Source organism: Chaetodon trifascialis, chromosome 13 (assembly GCF_039877785.1).
Source record: "Chaetodon trifascialis isolate fChaTrf1 chromosome 13, fChaTrf1.hap1, whole genome shotgun sequence".
NCBI lineage: Eukaryota > Metazoa > Chordata > Actinopteri > Chaetodontiformes > Chaetodontidae > Chaetodon > Chaetodon trifascialis.
The window spans coordinates 8,749,628-8,772,365 of record NC_092068.1 but is presented as its reverse complement, the minus strand read 5'-3'; the positions used below and the strand labels follow the sequence as shown (position 1 = coordinate 8,772,365).

Here is a 22,738-nt window from a genome sequence, read left to right as displayed (position 1 = left end):
TTTCCGGTCGAGAACCATGGCCTCGGACTTGGAGGTGCTAACTCTCATCCCAGCTGCTTCACACTCGGCTGCGAACCGCCCCAGCGCATGCTGAAGGTCCTGGCTCGAGGAAGCCAACAAGACAACATCATCCGCGAAAAGCAGAGACGAAATCTGCCGGCCCCCGAACCGAACCCCCTCCGGCCCCTGGCTGCGCCTAGAAATCCTGTCCATAAAAATGATGAACAGAACCGGTGACATAGGGCAGCCCTGCCGGAGTCCAACATGCACTGGGAACAGGTCCGACTTACTGCCGGCAATGCGGACCAAGCTCCTGCTCCGGTTGTACAGGGACTGTACAGCCCTCAACAGAGGGCCTCCAACCCCATACTCCTGGAGCACCTCCCACAGAATGACGCGAGGGACACGGTCGAATGCCTTCTCCAAGTCCACGAAGCACATGTGGACTGTTTGGGCAAACTCCCATGAACCCTCAAGCACCCTGTGGAGGGTATAGAGCTGGTCCAGTGTTCCACGGCCAGGACGAAAACCGCATTGTTCCTCTTGAATCCGGGGTTCGACTATCGGCCGGATTCTCCTCTCCAGTACCCTGGAATAGACTTTACCAGGGAGGCTGAGGAGTGTGATCCCCCGATAGTTGGAACACACCCTCCGGTCCCCCTTTTTAAAAAGAGGGACCACCACCCCAGTCTGCCAGTCCAGAGGCACTGTCCCCGTCTGCCACGCGATGCTGCAGAGGCGTGTCAACCAAGACAGTCCTACAACATCCAGAGACTTGAGGTACTCAGGGCGGATCTCATCCACCCCCGGCGCTTTGCCACCGAGGAGCTTGCGAACTGCCTCAGTGACTTCAGCCCCGGTGATGAATGAATCGACCTCCAAGTCCCCAGTCTCTGCTTCCTCTACGGAAGACATGACAGAGGGATTGAGGAGATCCTCGAAGTATTCCTTCCACCGCCCGACAATATCCCCAGTCGAGGTCAACAGCTCCCCACCTCCACTGTAAACAGTGTTGACAGAAAGCTGCTTCCCCCTCCTGAGGCGCCGAACGGTTTGCCAGAATTTCCTCGAGGCCAACCGGTAGTCCTCCTCCATGGCCTCCCCGAACTCCTCCCAGACCCGAGTTTTTGCTTCTACAACCGCCCGAGCTGCCGCACGCTTGGTCTGCCGGTACCCATCAGCTGCCTCAGGAGTCCTATGAGCCAACCAGGCCCGATAGGACTCCTTCTTCAGCTTGACGGCATCCCTTACTTCCGGTGTCCACCACCGGGTTCGGGGGTTGCCGCCACGACAGGCACCGCCGACTTTACGGCCACAGCTATGGACGGCTGCATCAACAATGGAAGTGGAGAACATGGTCCATTCGGACTCAATGTCTCCAACCTCCCTCGGGATCTGGTTGAAGCTCTCCCGGAGGTGGGAGTTGAAAACTTCCCTGACAGCGGGTTCCGCCAGACGTTCCCAACAGACCCTCACGGTACGTTTGGGTCTGCCAAGTCTGTCCCGCTTCTTCCCCTGCCAGCGAATCCAACTCACCACCAGGTGGTGATCAGTTGACAGCTCAGCCCCTCTCTTTACCCGAGTGTCCAAGACATACCGCCGAAGGTCAGATGATACGACTACAAAGTCGATCATTGACCTCCGGCCTAGGGTGTCCTGGTGCCACGTGCACTGATGGACACCCTTATGCTCGAACATGGTGTTCGTTATGGACAAACTGTGACTAGCACAGAAATCCAATAACAGAACACCACTCGGGTTCAGATCGGGGAGGCCGTTCCTCCCAATCACTCCCCTCCAGGTGTCACTGTCGCTGCCCACGTGAGCATTGAAGTCTCCCAGCAGAACAATGGAGTCCCCGGTTGGAGCACTTTCCAGTACCCCTCCCAGGGACTCCAAGAAGGCCGGGTACTCTACGCTACTGTTCGGCCCGTAGGCCGAAACAATAGTGAGAGACCTATCCCCAACCCGAAGGCGCAGGGAAGCGACCCTCTCGCTCAGCGGGGAGAACTCCAACACATGGCGGCTGAGCTGGGGGGCTATAAGCAAGCCCACACCAGCTCGCCGCCTCTCACCGCGGGCAACTCCAGAGTAGAAGAGAGTCCAGCCTCTCTCAAGGAGTTGGGTTCCCGAGCCCAGACTGTGCGTGGAGGTGAGCCCGACTATCTCTAGCCGGTACCGCTCAACCTCCCGCACTAGCTCAGGCTCTTTCCCCCACAGTGAGGTGACATTCCATGTCCCCATAGCCAGAGTCGTTGTCCAGGATTTGGGTCGTCGGGGCCCCCGCCCACGACTGCTACCCATTCCACATAGCACCGGCCCCTTCTGATCCTTCCTGCGGGTGGTGGGCCTACGGGAAGGCGGGCCCACGTCGCTCCTTCGGGCTGTGCCCGGCCGGGTCCCGTGGGCAAAGACCCGGCCACCAGGCGCTCGCCTGCGAGCCCCAACCCCAGGCCTGGCTCCAGGGCGGGGCCCCGGTGACGCCAATCCGGGCGACGTACGCTTCCTTGCTTTAATTTCTTTCATAAGGGGCTTCTTGAACTGCTCTTAGTCTGACCCGTCACCTAGAACCTGTTTGCCTTGGGAGACCCTACCAGGGGCATTAAGCCCCGGACAACATAGCCTCTAGGATCATTCGGGTACTCAAACTCCTCCACCACGATAAGGTGGCAGTTCAAGGAGGAGTAATCTCTAATAGACTTGCTAAATACAGTTCTTCATCCAGGCTTGTACTACACATGAAGTAAATACACACTGCTATAATGAGGAAAGATTCCAAGGTCAATACTACACTTAACACTGACTAAACACAAGATCCTACAGTACCATATGTGTTTACAGATGCTATGTCAATACGTCTCTGCGCAGATGTGACCCTGACAAATTCAAATACCTTCATTGGGCTTGTCAGTGATGGCACTGTGTTTGTGATTCAATGATAATGTCCTCCCTTCAGAGGCTTGTTCAGTGAACTGCCAGTAGCCACAGAGGACAGGGGGAGCAGAGGAGGACAAAGATAAAGGAGCAGGATTTAGAGTCCTCGCTGCTGAGGGCTCCTTTGTTCCTCCCTCTCTTTCTTTTTCCTTCTGTTTGAAGCAGGTGCTGTCTCTGAATCCCTCAGTCCCCCCACTGAGCCTGAAGTCTATCTCACTTGGCTTTTTAGAATGTTAGTCCTGCCCTTTCACCCCACTCCCTCCCCATCTGGAGCCTCCCCAACTTGTCCACTCCAATACTTTGTATGTGTTGTCCTTTCTTCTCTTCCAGTGTCGTACACCAAGAGGCACCCACAGGGTGTGAGGGGGTGCATGAAATGGGTTTCCAAGTGCTTCTGAAAATGGAAGGATTTGCAATCAAAGACCTAGTTTTTTCCATGTAACTGCACTGTTACATTGTGGATTTTGATAGCATGTCAAGTCAAATCGGTTGCACCTGTACGGCACAATAAAAGGCCTTTGAGAGCACCTAATGGCCTCACCAGTCACTCATGCATTTGCTCATGTAGCTGCAATTATTGGTCATAAAAAACAAACTGTATGACATTTTTATATGAGTGACACATTGAGATACAGCTGTCTCTGTGATTTAATACTAAAAAAGATTCTGGCTTACATATTCCAGTCTATCTGTTTAATTGAAATCAATAATTACATAGAAAAGTAGAATAAGCGAAAGTGCTGAAAACGAAAAAATGTCACCCAAAAATGTATTTATAAGATATGGATTTTTTCCCTCTACATTTTCTCTCCCACTCTCTACTTGTGCTTTCTTAGGTGGTGCTACTATTGATTGTGGTGTGCCATAGTAATACAACTAATTTCTCAACTTCAAGCGGCTTAGATAGTGCTGAGTGCGTGGAGGTGGAGGTCAAATGATTCATTGGCATTGGGACGAGAGAAGCTAAACTACCTTGATTACCCAGCGACCAGCATGTTGTTCCTGCCTCTTCTCCTATTGCTTTTGACACTCCTCCATCAATAAAAGACCACGGCTGCCCATTCCTATCTTTCTCACCTATTTTTTTCATTTCAGAGACCTCACATCTTCGATGCTGACAGCCAGAAACAGAAAGAGTGTGTAATTGTGTCTTCTCAATGGGACTCCTTTCTCCTAAATCTCATTGTGTGTATGTATGTGTGGATGTACACTCACAGGCCCTCTCTTGGTCTCACTTTGAGCCTATTTCTATGATTGCCTCGAGTCCGTCCGTCCACCTTTTGATCCAATAAATGAACAGCTATAAATACCTGACTGAGATTGCGTGCTGACCGCCACCATCCAAAATGACATTTTCGGTGCAATCAAATGCATCTCATGGCTCTCTCTCACTCTCTCCCTCTCTCACCACTTCCCTCTGTTGCTCTCTACAAGGCCACAGAGTTGAAAGATGATCGCAGTCCATCAGACGCAACAGTGATGACCACCTTTACCATCCTGCTAATTGATAAAAATGACAACGCCCCGAAGTTCAACAGCTCTGAGTATCGGGTCCGCATCACTGAACTGGCCCAGGTGGGCTTTGCCCTTCCCCTCTTCATCCAGGCTGAAGACAAGGACGAGGTGCGTGGATCACAGTCACCGTGTTCTAAGACATTAAGCTGATACCCTTGTCCAGCTGAGGTTGCAGTGAGACCATGCTGCCTCGGCGTCTAACAGTCGTTACTAGAAATGTCTCAAGCCGATCCTGAAGATCAGTATTGGGCCAATCCAGGTATATTTTAATAGATCATAATCAGATCAAATAATGCTGATCAGTGTGCTCGTCTTGCAGCGCTCTTCTCCTTCACGACAGCCAGCCTCTACAGAGCAGTATTTCACAATGTGCAAATGAATGAGTGTGTGAATGTGAACAACTGTTCTGGGTGTTCTGGAGTTCAGACAGTGTTGGCAAAATAAATGTATTTGCTGAGCTCCACTGCTAAAACACGTTTTATTTCTGCTCTCACGCTCTCATTTGCAAACAGCAGCGTGCAAAACATTCAGCTGTCCGTTTCTCATTTTCAGCCAGCAGTGACCATTGCTATCACTGGTTAAAATGAAAAAAGATCATGTCAGTTGTGACTAAATAACATTAATGCCACAACTAACTTGATGACAGGCCAAAATTAAACTTGTCTTTTGTCTGGTTAAAGTGTCCACCTCCAGCAGAGTGAGACATCTTCTCTCCAGATGATCGCTTCACGTCAATCTCAGGAGTCACATTCCCCAGTTAATCTCCCATTCATTATAGATCAATCATTTTAGCCATTAAACCTGGACCTTCAGTATGTAGATCAAGTAGCTCATGAAAAATAAGGTGGAGATGGAGGTAGGCTGGAGATGTTATTTCAGTGTGTCAGGTAATAAGAATTCTAAAATACACAAATATAGGATCTGACTCCATATCAGCAGATCCCCGATACGAAAGGACTTGGATCATGACTGGGCCCAAAAAACACAATCAGGACATCCCTAACTCTTTGTACAGATTAAGTTATTATTACTATTCATGAACAATCTGGCATTTGTGGTGTCTAAAGAGGTACTTCAGAGACAAACAACTGACGCAAGGCATCAATAAAAGATTCATTAGTAAAAGCAGTCTCATTTGCAAGACTTTCCTCCCTCTTGATTTTATTGGGTAAGATGCCACTTCAAAAAGACAGCAAGGACATGTGAGTACAGTGTATTTTGGTTTTTTTTTTTGGTTTTTTTCATTTCAAGGTTTAGACTTATCTTGTTTATAAATGCAGCAAAAAGGCATTCAGCCACTCCGTGAAACTACCTGTATGGCAGCTGTGCGTGTGTGTGCGTGTGTGTGTGTGTGTGTGTGTGTGTGTGTGTGTGTGTGTGTGAACGGACTGTCAGCAGCAGTGTATAACAGCACACTTAAGTGTGCTTTAGTGTGTCCGCCACTTCCCATTAGCTGCATCTATCAAGTGACACGCAGACACCAGCATACACACACTCAGAACTCAAACACTTTTTCACTCTACACTTTCTCTCTCCCTCCCTCACATGTGCAAATGCTCTTTCACACCAGCACATTGGACTCGACTACAATTTAATTTGCTCTGGAAGAGATGGGATAGAGCATCAAATTATACCTAACGAGGAAAATCAATCACGTAGGGTGCAGATAAGCCGAAAGCTAGTCAACTCTGATTGATTCAGGCACAGCAGCCGCCAGGGTGGAATTTGACAGATAACTGCAAGTCAAGTGGATAGAGAAAAAGGTAGAGAGTAAAGAGACAGACATACATATGAGGAGAGGAGTGGAGAGGAGGAAAAATGGTTGAACAAAAAAGTAGCCTGCAATGGAGCAAAACCAGAAGTCTAAATAATTGGCGGAGCAGGAAGAAACAGCGGGAGCAGCAGCCAGGAGAGTAAGGAAGCATTTGAAGGAGAGATAGCAGGAGTATTTAGCAGCAAGTCTGTTTATCCATTCCAAGGATGGTCTGTTGCAATGGCAAGGCAGAAAGGGGAGTACCGTCAATGTGTTGCTGCACGCAGGTGGGATGAGGACCCAGACACCTGGCATGTGATAAGAGACCCTTCTGTAGGTTAGCACCCAATGTTTTACTGCTACCAAAAGCAGCTGCTTGACATCCCAGTTCCTCTCAGCTCAGATTGCTAACCGTAAATGGGAGAATCGCTATAGTATTTCTGGGATGGTTTTAACCAGATTCACCAGAGCTTTTGCATTAAAAGCACTCCCTCAGATCAAGTCCATTAGCAGCCACATCTCACTGCTTATTCGCTGTCATATAACAAAACGTCAGCAAGCTCAGACAAAACTGTGAAATGCAGCTGTGCTCTCAAGTTGTGTGCTGGCGACATAGAAATTGCCTGCACTCTTCCAGTCTTGCATTGTGACCCTGCTGCCACAGTGCCACATATACATCCATTCCAAGGAGGAAAATCTATGAGACATTTTGTGTCCTGCCGTTTTGTATTGCTGTTTTGATCCTTTAAACCTGCATGTCAGTGCCGATACGCATACTCACTCACACTCCGCTACACCTGTGCTGTAATCGTACTTTTTCCAAGTGTGAGGGATTATAGGCAGACGTTTCATTTCTTTAGAATATGACACAAGTGGTAGTTACCTCTCTCTCTCTGTCTGTCGCTGCCTTCAGATCCTCTTCTGCTCGGTTAGCATCTACAAAACTTTTGCTGCTGGAACTTGTCACTAAACTTTGTGGCAGTCGCGTCTGACAGGCTGCTTTTATTGGGGGCTTCTAAAGGCAGAAGCAAATGGACGGGCAATTACGTTTATGGGCAGTTTGAGGTGACATCCCTGCATATTGGATGGTCTTTTAAATAGGAGTCATCAGCCACAATGGTTCTCCCAGAGATGAAAACAAAAACAAGGGGGCTATTTCAACCGCCAGCGTAATGCCAATCGACCACCGCACCCGTCTTCCTCTGTCTGCCACAATTGGCTGCCCTGCAGCTTTATATATCAAGACAGGAGGGATCTAGAGATGTTTTCTCAGCTCAAGACAGCCACAGGCCTCTCAGGGCTGTGATGTCATTTTGACCCTGACTTGGTTTATATTTACCCAGGATTCCTGTGCACTTTGGGATTTATCTGAGATTGAGAAGATAAAGTTTATAGGTTATTCAAAATTTCATATAACCACTAAACAAAACAATGCTAACCTCGCTGTACAGAGCAGAGTGTTGAGGTAGATAGTCCTGGTTAACATGAGAGATCATCATCTAACATCTAATCACACACCATGATGATTAAAGCACATGGTTTCAACCTTCAGCTCTGTGGACAGTGTATACAGTGAATTTCTATTTGCATAACATGAGATAGTACAGTGCAGGCTTTATGTAGCGGACATAAAGAAGAATTCAGATGAGGAGACTAGATGAACGTGTAGCTATGGACTATCATTTGATTCTTTTTTGCTGGCTATTATTTCAAATGATTTCATGCAGCAGGCTCACATAAGTGTTCAACACTTCATAATGTGTTGAACTCATAATCTATACCATCAGTTGATGTGTGTGCATAGAGCTCAGAAAGTTTAGGTCCCACACAAAAGCTCTGACCTCTGAGATTAAGATCTAAATGACTGACAGTTCAAGACTTGTTGTTATGACCGAGATTTTCTCCATTTTTTACCCTGGTAAAGCCTTTTGGGGGAGAGAATGTGAAGATAGGAGGTGTTTTATGCTGTGCAGACTGACCGAACAGAAAACAGACAGATTACAGAGAGAGTACCAGGTTACTGTATATAAAGATATTGAAGGATGGAGGAAGATGCAGAGATAGAAATGAAGCATGTCGAACGGAACTGATAAGAGAGAACGGAGCCGGCTTCCCTGCTGATGCTGCTTGTGAAGCCTCATGATCAGCATCATTATGGAGAACATTTGTTATCAACATCTTGTTTAAGACACACTCACACAAAAAAAGTAGTGATTCAGGTATTTGCTTAGTACAGTTAGCTTGCCTGTTAGCAATTCCTCAGTATATCCTTACTATTCCTTTTCTGAGCTCGTATCCATCATATGAACAGCTTATACAATATCCTGACTTTTGTTAGAATTTAGTGGGAATTCTCCGTTCTGCCTTTGTCTTTGTTTACACACAGTATCTTTACTGTTGTTACAAATCCTATCTTTTGTCAAGTAATTATTAATAACAGCTCAGTGGATATACCACAGCATAGATTTAATCATCTCCATTCATCACTGGCACTGGACAGACTATATATCAACACCTGCCCTTGCTCTGTCTCAGCATCCCCTTTTTTCTATACTCACCTCTCTCTTATCCTTCCCTTGGCAGGGGGTGAACAGCATGTTCCAGGTGTTTCTGACAGGAAACAATTCAGAGTACTTCACCATCTCCCCCACGGCAGTACAGGGGCGTGCTGACATCAGAATGAGGGTGGCCATGCCCCTGGACTACGAGCATATCCGCAGCTACAGCTTCTCTGTGAGTTTTGAACTTATTATGAGCATCCCTACATGTGAATGTTTGCGTGGGAGAGTGAAGTCTGGGATGAACTCCAGTCCCTGAGAATCATACAGTATAAGAGAATAACTGTAATCAAATAATGCACAGGGCTCAGGAGGAGCAGCTCCCCCTCCCACAGGGTACAGCTTTCCACCTAATATTTCGAAAGAAGTTGAATGCTTACATAGAAGCTCAACATGCTGAAGAGATTTCCAATCATTGCAAATGCCTAACAGATTGGTTTTGTAAAGAGATACAAAGTGGAGTAAGAGAAGGCAATCTTCCTTTGATGACCTAACACTGAACAGTTGGAGACAAAGCAGCTACGTTGTCCCTCTTTGAGAATGCCCTTCACTGAACTCAGGACCAGGACTGATTTCTAGGCAACAAGACTGCATGTAGCTTCATTATGTTTCTTCCGACTTGTTTTTATTTGTTTGGACACAAGGCTCAGTTGGACTGGGGCTGTATCAGTTTCTCAACACTGCAGACTTGTTTGAACAGTGAAATTGGTATTTCGTCACCTCAATTTACCTCTGAGCCGTTTACAGAACCAGAGGGTGCCTCGCTCTGTGTACAACCCAAGATCTCTGAATCTTAAACAAGTCAGTTCTAACTTTGGCACAATAGCTAATTCTGCTCAGATTTTTTAGGATGGCACCAAAATATGCGATAAATCAGTGAAACAAATGTTGAACCTGTACAGTATGTTCCTGAACTGAACTGTAGTATCTAAGGCTATCTTTGAATCTTCAGTGTAAACATATTCCTTGCTGTCTGTCCTCAGCTTTATGCCAATGAGTCCATGTCCGACCACGTGGGTTTTGCTCGCGTCTTTATTGAGCTGATCAATGAGAATGATAACCGGCCCATCTTCAGCAGACCGCTCTACAACATCAGCCTTCCTGAAAACACGCCGCCTGGCACCTCACTGTTACGCATCCTGGTGAGTATCATAGGAAACCACAGCTGAGAACGACTCGCAGAGTGGATTCTTGTGATTTATTCCTGAGGAGAAATTGAACTGGAATCCAAATAGATTACAATAAAACCTGACTTGTACAAGTAGCTTTTATTGGGGATGTTTTATAGGGAATGAAATCTTGGCTTGTTTGTGTACCCCAAGCGACCCGGTACTCTCTTGAGACTTCACCATATGATTTGTTATTCATGGTGACTGAAGCTACACTGCCTCAGACAAAAGCACAAATAAACACAAGTGAAAAACCTGCTCATCTGTATTGATAGCATCGTTTAGATGTTCAGAACAAGGTGTGACTCAACTGTGGCTTGGTCTTAAACCCTGTTTCATCACATAAGCATGCAAATGTGCTGAAAAGTAGGTTTAAATATTAGCTGCCAATAGTGATTTCCACTTAGGTAATGAAGGTTGAATCAACCACAATATAGTCAAAATGTCATCCTTTCAAGGTTAATACCATTTCTTTAGGAAAGTCCAGTAGCCTAATTGCTTGCTTTGTGTGTAAGTGTAGAGAGTCACCTTTGCAGGATTCAAGAGATTGCCATCAACTCACTGCTCATAGCTCAGACATAGTTTCCCTCAAACTTATTTGCTCGTTGTAAAAAATGAAATACATTATAGCATTACAGAAATGTCTGGATAACTGGAGTGCTATTATCAGAGGATCTTAAATGTCTTACTTTTCATACTGGATTAATATTACAGGTGTCGATAATAATGTCAGGACCACCTCCATTAAAACTAATCCAATTACTTTAAGAATTATTTTCAGAAATGATGTTGTACGTTTCATTCCCTCCAGGTCTGTTAGCCTTCCGTTAGTTTCTCACAGCTGAAGTGTCCTTGAGGCTGCTCCGCCTCATCTTCTTCAACTGCCGCTACACAGCACAGTTCAGCCTCAGCCGCTGACCTGACCAGCAGCCATTACTCTTTTAAACTGTTATTTAACCAGGAGTAAGTCTCACTGGGATTAACAATCTGTTTCTCAATAGTGTCCTGACCAAGACTGGCAGCAGAACAATTACACAATTGCACATATAAACCAAATAAAACAATTTGAGAAGAAGAATCTTAAAAAAGTTAAAAAAAAAAAAAAACGTCACCAGAATACAAAACATCTACAGCTAGATGTGTTTGTTTCCAAGTCATTTAGAATCGCTTTAAATGAAGCCAGTGAGACCAGTTCACAAAGACTCAGGTAATGGGAAACAATGTAAAGGATACACGGTGCACTGAATTTGATGAATTTAAACTAAGTGTTTATCAGAGGGTTGAGCAACGGGAAACGTTAATTGTGAAGCGCTATGAGTTAACAGTTTGAGTCAAGCACAGAGGCTGTGCTCTCTGGTTGTGTCTGTGTTTTTCTTGTGGTTTGTTTGTAAAACACATGGCCGGCGGTGATGCTCAGCGGATTGTGAGTTGTAGTTTAGGAGTTGACCTCCTTGGCTTTCGCTGTGTCTCTGGACCAGGCACAGCAAACAGGCCGGGTGTCTGCAGGGCGGGCTGCCCCTCCACACACTCAATCAGGAAAAGCATTAGACGCAGCCATGACAAACGTTACCTGATATTATTGGCAGCACGGTGCAGTTTGTTTTGACAGCAGAATGCCGAATGGCCTTGCAGTATGAGTCCAGACCTGGAGCTTAGTTTGGGTCCAGCAAGCAGTTTCCATGGGAACACAGCCATCAAGGCTTTCATCATATGGAAGTGGGCGTGGTTTCACCTAAACTAGGCTGGAAAAATGGTAGACGCAACCCAAACATACAAAGAATAATGATGAGTAAGGGCTTTGAAATGTGAAATAAATCTCAGCGCTCCTTGGTGGACAGTACCCAGCGTGTTGGCATCGCGAAGATGCATGCATGTACATATGCATGCATATACATTAACCAGATCCCCCAAAAATCCCTAACTATCTCTCCAAAGCTCTGCATTATTATTCATTACCAGTCATTCCTGTGACAGAACGCCCACAATCCACTAGATACAAGTGCAAAAAGCACAGTGTGAAAATCAATAGTGTTTATAGACTGGGTGCTCATGAAATGGAGATTGCCGGGGCAGTCTAATACCCGATAAGTCTGGTTGATGTTGGCCTCGTGCTGGAGCGTGTGGCCCGCCGTGGAATCCTGATTGCTGGCTGTAGAGTGAATAGGCTGTAAATAGAATGAGATGTGACGGCTCTCTGTGAGGACTGCACTGGCATGGATGGCAGCCCCCGTATATATATATACACTGTTAGATGAGGTTTTCGATATTCTGACCTGCCCTCACACACACAAACACACACACTAATGGCATTCAAGCTGTCTGAGGCACCGCTGGAGACAAAACACACATACAGATTAAACAGATGTTGCCAACAACCCAATACATGACATATATATATATATATATATATATATATATATAGAGAGAGAGAGAGAGAGAGAGAGAGAGAGAGAGAGAGAGAGAGAGAGAGAGAGACTAAAGGTTTCCCTTGGCTAAAACCAGACAAAGTCTTTGGCCATTGTAGGCCTTTTCCCATTTGTTATCCCATCCGATTACTATTTACTACGTGTGGTTGTGTGTGTGCTCAGTAATGTGTTTGCATAGACTGTTTACATATGTGAGTGTCATAATTTAGTTCATTAGTAATTTAGACAAACGGCTGTAATCCAATTAAAATAGCGGAGACGGTTTATTTATACGCTGCAGTCTGATCAAACAAGCCCCTCTTGTTGTTTGCGTGAATAATGAGGTATTTATTTTGGAATGGACATTGCATCTGTGTATTGCATAAAGGAAGTTAGAAAGTCTAAAGTGTAGCACAGAAAAAAAAGTTACATCCATTAAACTACTTTTTCCCTGCCGCCTGTTGTTCAGGCAGAAGTGGGATTGGAAGTGAAGAAATGATGAAGGGGTGATGTCCCTAAATGTAATAGTTGAATTTCTTGGACTATATTTAAAGCGTAGCTTACCTGCAGAAATGTAAAACAAGCCCTGATTACGTACAGCCTTGTGCTAGAACACTTCTCAACCCACTCCATGAGTCAGTACCAGGTAACTTAATAACTTAATCTGTCCATCACCTCACAGAAAAGCGTTTTGAATTGAAATGTTAATTGTGCTAAAATGAATGCATGAGACCCCTAAGAGCTGGTTCTGTTATTACAGAACACTACTTTTGTACTTAACTCAAACGCATTTTATTCTGAACTTTATATTACAGCTCTCTGTACCTGTGCTTTTAAGTATCATTTGATTTGCTCACCATACAGCCGCCTTTTCATTTTTCTGATTCCTTGCGTACCTGTCTGACTCATTCTCTTCCAGCAGCTCAAACTGTGCTTGTCTCAGTGCAATGAACAACTCAAGGCATTAGAAAATAAGCAGATTGTTAGGCTGAGACTAGCCTCTCGGTGCTCTCTGTCAGATGGCTGTGAGGTGCAACAGATGGTGGTCAAATTATGTTTTAGCACCAAAAGGGAAAACAAGTCTTTTATTCTTAATCTCTCAAGGTGGCTGGCCAGCGCTTCTCGATATATATACCCTCTCACACACCATTGAATTAAGTAAAGGAACAGTCAGACATTTTGGGAAATATGCTTATTTGCTTTTTTTTGCTGAGAGTTAGATTAGACGACTGATAGCACTGACATGTCTGTGCATTGAGATAGAGCCAGGAGCAGATTAGCTAATTTTAGCATAAAGACCAGAAGCGGGGACAAACAACCTTACAGTTATGACGTCAGGAATTGAATTGAATTGTAGGAAATGTGTAGTTGAGGCAGTTTTTCTGTCAATCCTAGATTATGGTGCTATAATCTACAGACATGCTGCTGCCTCCACTCTCAACCCCCGAGACTCAGTTGATATCATAAGCCATAATGGCCTAGAGATCCCTGTGACATTCAGTATTACATTCTGCATTATATCTTGTTATCCATGAATCTCTTATTGGACATTCACCACCCTCTATACAGAAACATCTATGCTGGATTAAATGACAGGACCCTACCAAACTCAATCTACTCTGAGAAAGAAAGCAATTGTGTTGAACTCTTCCTTTCAGTAGGGTTGGAGGTAACTTTTGGAATTGTCGTGTATGTGTACACCAAAATATTGTAGCACAGAAGATATGTTTTATGATTTTTAGGAGACAGGGATAGCTCACAGAATAGCTCTGATGACAGTGATGAGAGAATATCATTCTGCACAGTGACTCAACAGCACTGAAGAGGTAACTTTAGAGCACAATGGTAACATCTGTGGATTAGCTTAAAGGATTTTCCCCTTTGACTTGGTAAGGAACAGCCTATTTGTTTGTACATTACTGTTTTGAAGAACAGCTTTATTTGAGAGCATTTTCAGTAATGAAAACTCATCTACTATGCACCCATAGATCAAGTAATTAAAGTGCAAACAGATGAGTAAATTACCCTCGTAAGGCAGCCTGGACCTCCATGTTTTTAGTACCAGCAATAGCAGAAAGAATCATCAAAGTAAGTTGTATCCACTGCTATTACAATGACTCTGAGAGTGATGAGTTTGTCCCACAATGAAGCGAGTTATTTTCAAGTGCTGGCGCATTCTGTTTCCAGAGTGTGAAAGTGTTTCTGCACCTGTGCAGTGTATCAATAATGTGGTGGATGTGGGTTGTATGTAAACAGGGTGGGATCCGGATGATGTTTGGATAATACTTTATACCTATGCTAATTGAAATTATGCATGTTGGTTCCCAGTTGTTTTTTAAAAAAAAAAACAAAAAAAAAAACGCCAAACTGGCAATCTGATAATATAATTGAAATGCTTTGTTTTGGTTAATATTCATAGCTTATCTGATCAAAGCTTATGTACAATGTTAGTCAATGCATTACTCAGTGCCCGCTCCCACTTCCCTGTGGACGCTTGTGCTTAACATTGGACCACACACACACACACACACACACACACACACACACACACACACACACACACACACACAGGCAGTGGCTGTTTAATATTTATGGTCTGCAGCATTACTTATCATTATAAATATTTATTGTGATTTACTCTTTTGTCTGGGTGCTTTTCTCTCTCACTCTCTCTTCCTGTCTCTTCCTTACCCTGGAGACTTAAGACACCAGCAGCTGTTCGTATCAGTGGAATCACTCTGATTTTCTCTCCCTGGCTTTCAGAGAATTTGCCTTCTTTCATTTTGTATTTATTGTATGCCCTCAGTTATTGTTGTTTTTCCCCTTTCTCTGTTTTACCATTAAATTGCTAATGGTTTTCAGGTGTCGCATTGATTCACTCTATGGGTCCCTGTCTGTTTCTGCTTAGATTACACTCTCTCTAGCTCTTCCTACCCATCAGGCTCTACCCCGAGGATATGTTTATATTTGTTGAGGATATGTGCAGGTCTAATTGCATACAGAAGTAGAGTTAACCTGCAGCAGCCCCTCTTCCTATAGTTGGTCTTGCTTTTATAGAATATTTCAGATGCAACTTCTTCTTGGGTTAGGGTCTTCTATGTCTTCCACCAATGCCATGCTGTGTGTATTATGGGCTCCATGCAGATGCTGTGTGTTTGAGGGCTAAGGCAAAATGATACATGTTGCACACAGAAGGTTATAAATTATAGAGTGGAGGATGCTCCGCTACCTCCACTGTTTGGACAGGCTTTTATAGGGTAATAGTCACAACAGCAATTATAATTCATTATTGTAATAAAGGGGGTGAGGCTTGGCTCTCTCCTGCATGTGGTAGCTCACAGCATCACTGTTGAAATGAGGCCCTTATCATGGGTGTTCCGACATCGTGAGAGGGGGTGTGAATGGGTGTGCAGGGCAGAGGATGAATGCTGACGTTAGTGAAAAGTCTGAACTTTCCCAGAAATTGCCAAATTTAGCTGAGAATCAAGGTGAGGAGAGTAGTGGAGTCTCACTTCTTTGGTCATCTGTTAATCCATTCACGGACAATACTGCTAAAAACACTGAGAAAATGCACTTCACCACTGTTGCAGCGTTTAAAAAAATTGCAAAAGGTGTGTGCTACAATTACAGATTAAACAACAAGGGCTGCAACTATTGATTGTTTTCCCTATCAATTAATCTGTGTTGTAAAGCTTTAGCTTCAGCCTACACCTTTCCGGACTGCAGGAATCTTAACCTTGAGTTATTGTGCTGTATTGTTTTTTAACTGCCTTTTTTCTTTGTTTCTTGCCTTATTGTCACTATTATTGATTGCACACATTATTTTCTCAGTTAATTGATGAGTCCTTTGGTCCATAAAATGTCGGAAAATAGGAAAATGTCCATCACAGTTTCCAAGATTTCAAGGTCAAATTGCTGTTTTTTTGTGACCAGAAGTTCAAAACCTCAAATGAGACGTTTTCACAACTGCCTGTCCACTCTGTGTCATTTACTGACCTCCAATTCATAGATACCGTGCACATCCACACGTGCCTTCTGTTTCCTTCCCCATATAATCAGTGTGCGTCTCTGGTATACTTTTAACTCTTTATCATTCTGTACATCCTCTCTTTGCTTGTGCTAATCTCATTCTTTCATCGAGGACAGAGACGGAGAGAGAGATAGAAAGAGAGGGGGAGGACCAAGGCCTGTCGGCAAAGTGAAGCTGCCAACCACAGAGCTCTGCATTAAGCCTTTTCACTGGCAGCTCAAACTGTCTCCAGCTTATGCCCACAATATAGTCCTCTCTTTTTCTCTCTCTCACTCTCTTTATTTCTTAGTACAGAGGTAACAGCTGCCTTTTCCAGCGGTTCACATTTGGTTGTAATCATTATATAGTGGCTTTGGGTGTATGCATGCAAACAGCACAGTTTATCTTGAAAGCTGACATGGTATCCTTTGAAGACATCCACTCCACTTTAGCAGAGTCTTCTTATACAAAAGCATACATTGCTTAAAAGGATGTGTTACAGTTGTATCTCTCTGTGTCACTGTTATCTCGGTGGTCAGGAGATAATAGAAACAGGCTGTTCAATCCTGTCGGCAGGCAGCAGTTGCTGTGAGCACCCCCACCTGCTCGTTAATGTTTTAGAGAAATAAAGCAGTCGTAAACGCACGCTCGCCATCACCATTACACTAAAGTGTCCGCAGTAAAAACACACAGAGCTCCCATCAACCCCCGCAGGTGCACCAGGTCACAGCTGGGGGACTGGCGAGGGTGGTTGGTCCTCGTTTTGCTCCAAGCAGGTGAAGCATTTTGCATCTTGTCTCTGCTGAAGAGGTCTTAGTTTTACGTCACTTCGTCACACAGCTTCAGCTGCTCATGAATGCGCAAAATCGAGGAGAATATAGAAAATCCCTCATTAGTTGAGTCACAGGACTGTTGAGCGAGAAGCTGTTCAAAACATGTGATCATTAATTGGACACATCTCGCCCCAGCTCCAGAGTTTCTGTGCTTTTTCCAGGTTAATGCTCTGCTCTGAGTCTCGTTCTGTACTATTGATCAGAGATACAAACAGGCTCTGCACAGTCCCATGGCAGTTTCTGCACACACAAACAGACACCAAGAAACCAAAAAACACCAAAAAACAAAGTTTTCAGTCTTTCATTCACATCCTCCTTTCAGCCATACCTGCTGTGACCAGACATATTTGACTTGTTATCTGCCACACTACGTAAAAATGCATTCTAAAGTGCAGTCAAAGCTAACATGTTTTGAGCAGTGTTTACACCTCTTGATTTGACTAACTCAGACTGCTGAAGCCTCCATTCCCCTTTATGCTTTAGTTAAGGTTTAGAATGCATTTTTGCACAGAACAAGGACTGTGGATTTGGTTCCCCAGCTCTTACACTGAAATCGTGACCAGTATGAAGAAGAGGAACAATTATAGCGACCAGGTGTGTGAGTATTGTTTAAAGACTGACTTGAAAAATGTGAGCCTGTCGTTCAAAGTACAACAAAGCTCTTTTCATTGCCCATGCATGTTTTCTTACTGATGATTATCAAGCAGACATGAATTGGAGAAAGTGATTCTCGATGCCTGACTGTTGTAAGCCTTGATGTGCAGGCTGCATTTGATTCCCATGGTGCCTGTGAGTGCTGTGGGAGCCGCGAACTTCTACGCTGATGATCCACAGGCACTTCATTTTGCTGAGAGGAAGTACTGCTGTGCAGAAGTATACAGCGTGGAATGTGTCACGTGACCAAGATTCTGCTTTGTCTCACACACCCATACAGTGCAATATGCAAAGTGTTAACACGGAGGGGGGCTCATTTAAAAATAGCTGTTCACTGTATCCCACTTGTACAGCATTTGTGAAGATTGATCTATGATCTTGTTATGGATACAGAAAATGTGAGAAAGAGAGACACAGAGCCTTTAAAGGAGTGGAACTAACCAGAGCTGAGGAACCAAAGCTGAGAAAGATAACCTGACAACCGTGTCTTCATCATTGTCTCCCTGACAATGATTGTCAGAAAACTGGACATCTTCACTGTTGGGTTGGTGTATGCGTGCATGTGTGGGTGTATGTTTGTTATCTGCTCTTTGTGGTTGTGTTTAGGCGTGCAACACTGAGACAGAAGAGGTTGTCTGTGTTTGTACTGGGGGTCATCTCTATTTTGACAGCAGGCTTCGACAGCCAGTAATTGGTTTCCTTTTCCATGCCTCTCAAAGCTCCCACAGAAAAAGCAATTTTAGGAGCCAATCAATTCAAATTCCAGCTCACTCAAGATAGAAAAGCCGGTGCAGCTTTAACCTCCTTTGCTGTCCATGAGATAGCTGGTCTGATAATCTGCTCCTGTACCCCCTCAAACCCCGCCCCAGTTTACACACACGCACATACACACACACACACACACACACACACACACACACACACACACACACACACACACACACACACTGCCCCTGTCTGTCTGTCGCCCATGAGGGGAGGCTCTCATTTCCGCTTTCTCTTGAAAGCAATTGAGTGTGATAATAGGAGTTTATACTGTAAATGGTTGGGGTGCATATTTAACCCAAGACTGAATGAACCTGGAAACACAGTGCATCTCTGTCCATGTGTCTCCTCCTCACGCGCACACAAACATATGCGCCCATGTACACACTATTCTTTACCTTCAAAAACACTCGGTACACGCATCCCGTCATCACACACATACTGTCACACTTGCATTAACAGGCATGCAGGCGCACAAATGAGGGCACCGGTACACAGGTACACCCACATCCATACCAACACACACACACAGCTGTGTTTGCCTGCTGGCTTCACCCCTCTGAAGGGAAGAAACACATCATTTAACCAAACTGGTCAACTGAGAACTAATTTCTCTTTTGTAGTTACTGCCTGAGGACCCAAGGGTTTGCAGAGTTTATATTGGCAATCAGCAGCATACTGATTCTTTGTGCAGAAACTCCTTAACAACTTAGTTTGGATTTTGATCAGAACGCTGACTCTGATACCTCAGTGCCCAGCTGCTTAGCACAGGGGAGATTTATATCACTGCAGCCTGGGCCCAGTTTTCATCTACCACACACACTGCCATTGTATCATCTGTGGACAACTTGACAGAAAGAGAACAGGTAATCAACCTGCAGGGTTTTACATCTTAGCCAATAGCAAGTATTTACAGCAATGTGCATCCTTCATACTTCTTTTGGTTTCTGCAACTTATTTCAGTTATTTTGGAGGCTCACTATATTTGCTAATGACAAAACTGACAGAATGACACTGTTCATAGCAGGAGTCATGTCATTCTTATTGACACCCCTTTAAATACAGTGGTACCAACATACGTCTTTTGAATCCATCAGCATGTGAACTATTTATCCCTGTGAACCTTCACAGTGCTAAGGATGCTTGTTGTAATCGTCAGTGAGGTTATTAGGCATATTAGTCAGCCCAGCTTAATTTCCATGTCATTTCGTTCCTCATTAAATCTTACTCGCACTCTCTCCCAGTGCGCCCCACCTCACCAACTTTTCCATCATGTCCAATTCCCCCACCAAAAAAGTTTAAACTACCATGGCAATGAAGGGCAAATGCATAATACCCTGGTGTCAAGGATTCGGGCCCATGGTGTTAAGTTACAGCAAATCCCCGCACAAGCCAATCTCTACCGTCCATCTGGTGCAAGCCCTCTGCGTCTAAAGTTGAAAGTCTTTGGCAAGTGGCTGGCAAAGTGACTGGGCCTCACAGTCATGGTGATTGTTTGGTGGGAGAAAGCGAGCGGTTCGGTGAATGATGCGGGGTGATGGCTATCATCTCTCTCTCTCTTTCTCTCTCTCTCTCTCTCTCTCTCTTTCCCTCTCTCTCTCCCTCTCTCGTCATGGCAAGAGGGGCTGCAGAGGCAGAGGCAGTATTAGCTCCCAGGCTGAGCCCGGCTCCTGTCACTGCCGCGATAGCTGTCACGCTAACACCCCCACCGCTATCATTGGAGCACTTATGAGCCTGTCACTCACCTGGGAGAGAGGGAGCAAAGGAAGGGGGAGGGAGGCATCAAGGAGGGAAGACTGTGCTGAGGGAGATATGTAGAGGAGAAGGGAGACAGTGGCGATGGAGGCGGAGCTCAGGAAGCAGGGAGGAAAGTGAGGTAAGAGAAAGAAAGATAAGGGAGGAGAGGGAGGGAGGGATGGGTAAGAATGCAAAAAGAGAGAGGAGGAGAAGCAGCTGAGTGGCATTAAATGATGAGGTCATCGAACACGACAGATGAAAACTCAAAGGTTAATACAAGAACCTGACTGGAGTCCCAAACACCTCACATGCATTTAGCATCTCCTTCTCTACTCGTTCAGCTGGATGCGCATCAGTGCACTTGACAACAAAGCAAGGACCATTTGGACATTAAAAAGAGACATTGATTCACCATCCAGGACAATGTGGTGGAAGCTCTCTGTGAAATTGTGAAATTACAGGCTTGAGCTGAACAGCATGATGTCATTTTTAGAAGAAGGATGAAAAGCACATTGATTGTTGCAGCCGCTGTTCCATCTGTGAGAGGCATCATGGATGGGACAGACGCACACAAACACATACATAAACATAAGTGCATTGGATTTAAAAAAAGCACAGATATTTCCTAACATAGTCAAATGTGCACACACATCCACATTAAAAAAAGAAGAACCAAGTTCAGCATTGCCTAACAGACATGTGTTTACATCCTGACATCAGATTCATATCATTCAACACACATGAACACACTCACTTCCTCACAGAGTATAAAGCACAAGCTCATGCAAAAAAGCATGGAGCCTAAACACACACACACACTCACACACACACACACACACACACACACACGCACACACGCATGCAGTCCTACAAAATAGGGTCGGTATCGGGGCATCACTGAATCACAGTGACCAGCATCGTGGTTGACAGAGCAGGCTGCAGACACGTTCGAGTTTGGCCCTTCAACTGACTGCAGAGCCACTGAAGTGAAACTCTATTACAACAGCCTCTCCAGCCACGATCCATCAGTGCCGACACAACACCCTGTGTGTGTAGGTGCGTGTGTGCACATAAGCGCGGCCGTGCTTGCGAAGACAGATTGTGTTAATGTGGCGCTGTATCAAGTACAAGATTCCCGATTGTGTTGATCTTTATGTTGCATTTCCTTGACACTTCTTTTATTAGCAAAACATATGACGGCAGTTGTTGTTGCTTTTGTGGTGGTGATGGGTATGTGGATGAGGAAAATGTCTGTTTTCCCAGACTTTATCCAATAAACACCTCTGAAGTGTGGCTTGCATGTTTTAACATAAGTCATACAGTCATAGACAGCTGTTAGAGTGAGAGTGAGACATTTTGGAAACGATGATTTTATGCGTCATGTCCTTAAAAAGAGCTGTTAACCTCACACAAACGTACACACATACACAAACACGAATAACATGAAATGGAAAAATCATTATTACTCTGTACACTGTACTCAGTCACAGTCAGGAATTTTTGATTGTAACAAAATTACAATTTAATTCACTGATGGTGTCACAGCACTTTGTACCTGGCTCATTGTGCCTCTGGTACTCTAAAAGGACGCCATAACTTCCCTGCCTTCAGTTTTCACAATAGCGTTTAAAAAAATGCTGCAACACATAATCCCGCACTTTAAAACTTGAATATGAGTTGGGGAAGGGTCCCTTTTCCTCATCAACACATTTATAAATGAGTCTTGAAAGAGAATGAAAGATTCAACAGGTACACATGAAGCCAAACCCAAAGTATTTGAGAGACAAAAAAACAAAATCCAGATGAGAAACCGAGCTGATGGACAACAGAAGCTCGATGTGCAATAAAACTTAACAAGGAAGTAAAGCTGATTTTAAAAGAAAACTCCTTTTTCCTCTGTCCAGGCTACAGACGGAGATGCAGGCACATTTGGGATTGTGCGTTACTACTTCAGTGATGAGCCAGACCAGTAAGACGCAGCTACACACACACACACACACACTCAAATAGTCCACACAAACACAGAATCACATGCATTTTTCATCTATCTGGCCACTTTTGAATGATTGTACTTTTTCTGCCACACAGCCTCGCCAGAGACAGCTGAGTTACAATGATGTTTGGCACTTTTCTTTAGGTCTGCTCTCTTCAGGCCACAAATTTACAGAGTCACACACACACAGAAACACACATAATCCATTCAGTCATTGTCTTCAGTATCCAAAGAACACAATTAGTGTGGCTTCCTACTAAATTTGTTTCTCTGCTACTCTCACAGAGCAGCAGGTTTGTGAAAGAAAAACATGCAGACTGAGAAGATTTTCTCTTTACAACAATGTTTTTTTTATTCCTATAGCAACATACAAACTTATTTTGTTTAAACAGGGGACTTTTCTCAGTGCTTTT

The 22,738-nt window shown here is 44.6% G+C and overlaps 1 protein-coding gene across 1 annotated transcript in view; it reads left to right on the top strand.

Annotated features, from left to right (window-relative positions):
- Positions 1-22,738, top strand: part of LOC139340895 (cadherin-23-like) — a 111,479-nt gene that overhangs the window by 69,289 nt on the left and 19,452 nt on the right. Inside the window, exons 9-13 of the mRNA XM_070977012.1 lie at positions 4,369-4,557; positions 8,541-8,546; positions 8,786-8,935; positions 9,744-9,902; positions 22,237-22,301. Coding sequence (XP_070833113.1) covers positions 4,369-4,557; positions 8,541-8,546; positions 8,786-8,935; positions 9,744-9,902; positions 22,237-22,301 — 569 coding nt within the window. The remainder of the gene's footprint in view (positions 1-4,368; positions 4,558-8,540; positions 8,547-8,785; positions 8,936-9,743; positions 9,903-22,236; positions 22,302-22,738) is intronic.